The 5,738-nt window shown below is 51.7% G+C and overlaps 1 protein-coding gene across 13 annotated transcripts in view; it reads right to left on the minus strand.

The window, feature by feature from the left end:
* Nucleotides 1-5,738, minus strand: part of LOC113208657 (synaptotagmin-7) — a 305,230-nt gene that overhangs the window by 22,469 nt on the left and 277,023 nt on the right. For all 13 annotated transcript variants that reach the window (XM_052272435.1, XM_052272434.1, XM_052272433.1 and 10 more), the window contains 2 exons: nt 4,942-5,101; nt 2,621-2,761 (listed from right to left, as the gene is read on the minus strand). In XM_052272435.1, coding sequence (XP_052128395.1) covers nt 2,621-2,761; nt 4,942-5,101 — 301 coding nt within the window. The remainder of the gene's footprint in view (nt 1-2,620; nt 2,762-4,941; nt 5,102-5,738) is intronic.

Raw genomic sequence — 5,738 nt, forward strand, 5'->3', positions numbered from 1 at the left:
GAATTATATTTTTTTTATGAAAGAGAAGGAATGGTCATGCGAGATACATCAAAGCGTGTCAAACTGTAAAGCCTCTTAAGGGCACTGTCCTACATTACTACCTGCGTGGTAAAGTGTGATGAGGCAAAACCAAAACCAACGACAGAGGGGAACAGTAAATTAACGTAACGGTTTCTGGCAGGGCGGGCGCGGCGTTTGCCCTTGCCACAGCAGCAGCACAGCACCACCACTACGTACCTGCACGGCTCAACAACGAACGAGCGCGCAAATTCTCATGGCGTGCGTCGCATTGCGAAGTGCTCCCGTGTTTGACTTCAGCCCCCTCCGAGCCGCGCCTTCTTTGTCGAGTGAAAGGAGCCCGGGCGCCCCAGCCTCTATTTTCCAGCTCGACAGGCGGGGTAGGGGGAAAAGAAGGGGGGGGGTGAGGGGCTGACGGCCCTTTACTTAGGGGGCGCCAGGCTGCGAGACAACGCCTGAAGCCCGGAGCCGAGGCCGGCTCGGCTTCGGCTGGCTGGCGCTGGCCTGGTGCACGGGCCAGTGCCACCGACAAGCAGCATACACCTCCTCCTGCCTCCTCCCTTCCTCCAAAACCCACAAAAAACTGGGTCGTGGCTGCCACCAAAAACGCCCGCGCCTTATTTTCCCACAAAAATGAAGAAATTTTGTCGGGGGATAAAAACGAACAAGAGGACGAAAACAAGGGGTATAGTATTCGTCATTTATCAAAGGAACGAAGGAACGTGAAATATGGACAGGGGATAACGACCGATATAGAGACTCGTCGCGCAGCCATAGCAGCTGCCGGGGTGCACGTGCCTGCCCTGCGGTCGTCTGTTACAGCCCGGACAGGTTCATATTCCTCGACTGTCACTGCATTACGCCCCCTCACCTCTCATCCCCCCCCCCTCTCTCTCTCTCTCTGCCCTGCCCCTAACGCTCCTCCCGGAAGTCTCACGGCTCATTTGCAACGTGCTCCTCAGCAGCCGCTCGCGGCAGGGGTTGCAACGACGCTCCCTGCCGCCGCCGCCCACTACTCCCCCTCTCCGCAATCATCTTCACTTTGATTTATGGAATGTGACAGCCGCACACGCACCACGGGCCCCCCTCGTTACGCCCCCTCGAGTTCAGGCCGCCCCCGCGGCGCCTGATGAGGGCGACTTTCCTATGAGAGGACCGCTCCCCATGGCATATCCCGAGGAGGGATCGAACAGCCTCAAAAGAACAGCATCTTTCTAGGAACGAGGTTCCCGACTTTCCTACATCCAACAAAATTTTCATTGCAGCAAAGAAACATATTTTTTGGGCTCTAGATTTTTTTGCCACCGGAAAAAAAAAATAATTCTAAAGTAACCTAAAGGTTTCTGGCTCTGGCACGAAATTTTCTCTATGGTGAAGAAATTTTCTTTTCCCTAAAGAAGCGGTCTCCTGGGTGCGGGTTTGGTAAGGTACATCACAGATTAATCCGTTCGTCTATCATACCCCCTCACCCGCGACCGAAACGATCTTTACCAGTCGTGCAAGGGAATCTTTGGATGTACAAGTGTATACTATAAACAGTATATCCAAAGCTCTACAGGGGGCCGAGAAGCGAAGCCCTGAGGTGGTGTAGGGATGAATCCGAGGCTGATGAGCCTGGTCGGATTGATGCCCACCCCTCCCCCTCCGCTCCGCGAGGCTACTGATTCGACTGATGAGGTAAAGCCCCCGCTGCTGCTGCCGCTGCTGCTGCCGCTGCTGCGTGGGGAGGGGACTCGCATATCCGGCAAACGGGCATGCATCGGCGGAAATTTGTTTTCTGCCCCCCCACCCCAGAGCAGAGGGCGTGAGAGTAAGAGAGAGCGAGGGACACACACACTTTGTGTGTGTGAGTGCGTGTGGGTGGGTGCACGGATGGGGGTGAGGGGAAAGCAGAGGCCGGAGAAAGCAGAGACACTGTAGAAATATCTATTAGAGTAGGGAAAAATCTAGGAGCTGCATTTTAAAGGGAACATTTGAAACCATCTTCCTCTTTCTAACTGTAGGTAATTTATAGATTAACAAAATAAATAACAAATAATGTTGTCGTTTAACTTTTCAGTTTTGCCTGCACGATGGACGGGGAGTTTGCAATTTTAAACGGGGATAGAGAGAAGAGCGACTCACAGAGTTGGGACTGGACCAGAACGGAAGGGAAAGGAAAACGTAGGAAGGGCGAAAGTAAGCAGAGAACGTAATAGTGTGAAAGGGGAGAGAAATAAGGGCAGCCAGGGAGACCATACAACCACCGCCACCATGAGCCACCAGGCAACTGGACGCCCAAATGAAGCCCGATGAAAACAATGACTTCCTATAGACACAAGCTGTGCAGGGCCGGGGCCATAGCCAGGGCGCCGCCCAGGCTCAGCCCTGCCCGCGCGTCACATCTTGTGCTTAATGAGAAAAAGAGCCGGGCGACTGGGCCTCATAGGGACCCGCCTTATTGGAGCCGGCGACACGCTACATAATAAGGCTGGCAGTAATTGGCCAGCCGCCGGCCGCTCGTCACCGCCGGGAAATGAGGCGGAGACGGCGAAAGACGAGAAGGAAAATGACGAAAGTATATGCGACATTGCACCAAAGGATGATGCTCTTTGATGCTCACCGTGAGTATCCGCAGGATGAGGGTCGTGTTCTGGAAGTCGTATTCGAGGCTGAAGTGTATCTGCCCGACGTTTTCTGACGGCTCCGAGTTGTCGATGTACATGTCCACCAGGGAGATGGACCGCGACTGCAGGAACGCCATCTGGAAAGACATGTCGAAATTAGACCATAGCACATTTTGTAAGCCACATCAAAAACAAAAGCTGTTGAACGTCTACAGCAAAACTTTATTACTTCCAGTGTCTTTCCAGCAATTTACAATTTTAAGTAAAATTTGATCAATGAAAGTGTTCAGTGTGGGAGTTATAATTACAATTTATAGTTTCAAACCGTGGTGTGTATTTGTAATTGTTTTTTTCCAGTGCATAGCAAAGACCTGAGCACTGTGTACCACCGAGGCCCTCTGGGATACTAAGGGGAGAAGAGGGGCGGGGGTCACCAGGCCCCCCGCCAAGGCGGTGGTTGGCTTTGCATCCCAACTGACAACACGCTCCTCTCTCGCCCAACTTGGAGGGGTCCGGGCCCTGCTGAGGAGAGGCCGGGCGAGACGCGCCTGTGTCGGGCGTGGACGGAGAGACAAAAGTGGGTCTACTGCTGTTTTCCTGGTGCGTAAAGTCGCATGTCTCTCTCTCTCTCCCCCTGTACCCGTCTTCTCTACCCCCCCCCCTTTCTCTCTCTCTCGCTCCTTTTGTCTCGACACAACTTCTTTTTCCTTAGCGACACGATGAATGAGACTTACGCCCCTTTCCCCCTCCCCAGCGCCCCTTTCCTCTCCACTCCTGCCAGCGACACGGCTAGTTAACAGCACTTTACACTCTTCCCCTACTCCTGTCACACACACACACAACGAAAAGAGAACCGTCCACAAACACGCACACGCGCGCAAAGAGATCGATCTGTTTCGCACTTAGAGATGAGTCTGCCCGCGGAGATTGACGAGAAGGGCGGTCGAGCCGGACACTACACCCCCCCCCCTTCTCCCGCGCGCGGGCTAAAACCCTCCACTCCAACGGAAGGCCCAGCCGTCCCAGCTGCTGTTTCCGATCCCACTCGGAGCCCTGCTGCAAGGTAGTAAAATGGTGTAGTGAGGCAGTGAAGCAGTGAGCGAGTGTGTTAATTACATGGGGCTTAACGGCCGCCGTGGGACGGGACGCGGCCGGGACGGAGCACGGGGAGCACTGGGAGAAAAACTTCACTTTCTTCATTGTTTTGAGGAACGTTCGACTAATATTGTTTTTTCTACTTTTCGAAAATTTAAAACAACAGGTATCATGGTTCAAATATTAGGGCGTTAAATTTAACTAGGATATTATACTAGGTTCTATATCGAAAACCTGAGCAAACCTGGGCAGACCGTTGAAAAATAATTTCTTGCAAACAATTATTTTTGATTTTTTGGCTTTTACTGCGGCTGGCCTTTGTCCCCGTCTATTTCGAACACCCAACGGGGTAGTACCGCCCTGAACCCACCCGACCGGTCGGTGCACCTGGAGCCGAGCGAAGCGGGATAGGAGCACCGAAGTGAGCACAATGCCAAAAGCCGCTTAGACAGACGTTTGGCTATCAAATAACTACCGGGGCGCAATCCCCGCCGGGCTCCGCGCGCGGCACGCTCGGCCGGAGCACAACGGGGAGCAGGGATACCCAATACCGGGCCGAAGCGGGCCACCGACCCCCCAGCAGCCGCAACCCCTTCCGCCCCCCCAGCCGGGCAAGCCCAGCGCCAGCGGAGGCTGTCGGCGCGCATCAGAGATGCGTGATCCCTGACGAGAATGGAAGATATCATACGAGAGAGAGCATCAGCGTTCACAATTCTTTTCCTTTTTCCCGATACTTGTTTTTCTGTGCTTGCGTAGCGTCGACCTTTTCATATCGAATGTGCACTCTCAACGTACAAATTTGATGAAGCAAAAAAGCAATATTTTAAAGAATATCCTACGTGAACCATGGAGACAAAATATGGGTCTCAAACGAAGCAGTGTGAAGTAAATTTTTACACATCTTTTAACACCAGAGTCGAAAATATTTGACGTATTTTATTAATTTGATTGCTTTCTGTAGAAAATATATGCGGTTTGTAGGTGTTACGTAAAAGTTTCCAATGCGAAATGTTGCAAACTGCGACGTTTCAATTTGTAAATTGACGCGACATATGAAAGTTCTTCGACGAGCAAAAAAGGACATCGTAAATTTACGACATTGATCGTACAATTTAAAACATAGCTTGTGAATCAGCAAAACTACAAAACATGCCATAAATTAAAAACGGATATTTGCTTACACTAGGTAAGCAAAAAGTATAGCAAGTGGCAAAACACCTACCGAGGGGTGGTCTCCTTTGACATTCTGCAGCTGCTTGTTCTGCGCTCCCCCTGGGCCCCCCTGCGCGCCCGCGGCCGCCCCGCCCTTCGGGTCTCCCGCCGCGGACGTAGACCCGGCCGCAGAGCCGGCAGGGCTCTTGTTGCCGGGGGCACCCGCCGTCCTGCAACAAGAACACATTCACGTTTACTTCCACTGGCGAAACCATTTCTTTACACAAATAAGATGAGACACTTTTCACACATAGACACTGAAGGAAAAAAAAAAAACAGCAGAAAATGGGGTCATTTTTTAAACGAGTTCCATTCATAGTTTTAAGCACCATATACAAATTTCGTCTAGACCAGCCCAACCGACTAGAAACACTTTCTAAAACAATCTTGACAAATAACTTTAAAACTAGTAAATGAGTCCTTTGCAGGTTGATACTTTTCTTCTGATAATGAAATCAAGTCCTTAACAGACTGGGATTGTACTTAAAGACCAGCACCTTCATCTTCAGCTTGTGAGCAGAGCAGATCAGACTTTTCCCAAGGAGCAGCATCCACGCGCTCCCTTGAGTCCATGTCCACTCAACGCCATAGGCGGTGACGATGGTCCTCTCCACAGCCACTTAGCGCCTATATAGCGTCGTAGCCTTGGGGGTGGCGTTGCGTGGCTAGGAACGACGTGAGCACCGATTGGTGTTTGTTTTCCGTTCTGACGGAGGGGGAAGAAAGGGGGAGAGAGGGACAGTTAGAGAAACAGTGAGAGGGAGAGACAGTGAGCGAGAGAGTCAGAGAGAGAGAGAGAGAGAGAGA

Source organism: Frankliniella occidentalis, unplaced genomic scaffold, assembly GCF_000697945.3.
Source record: "Frankliniella occidentalis isolate FOCC.00 unplaced genomic scaffold, Focc_3.1 Scaffold204, whole genome shotgun sequence".
Lineage (NCBI taxonomy): Eukaryota > Metazoa > Arthropoda > Insecta > Thysanoptera > Thripidae > Frankliniella > Frankliniella occidentalis.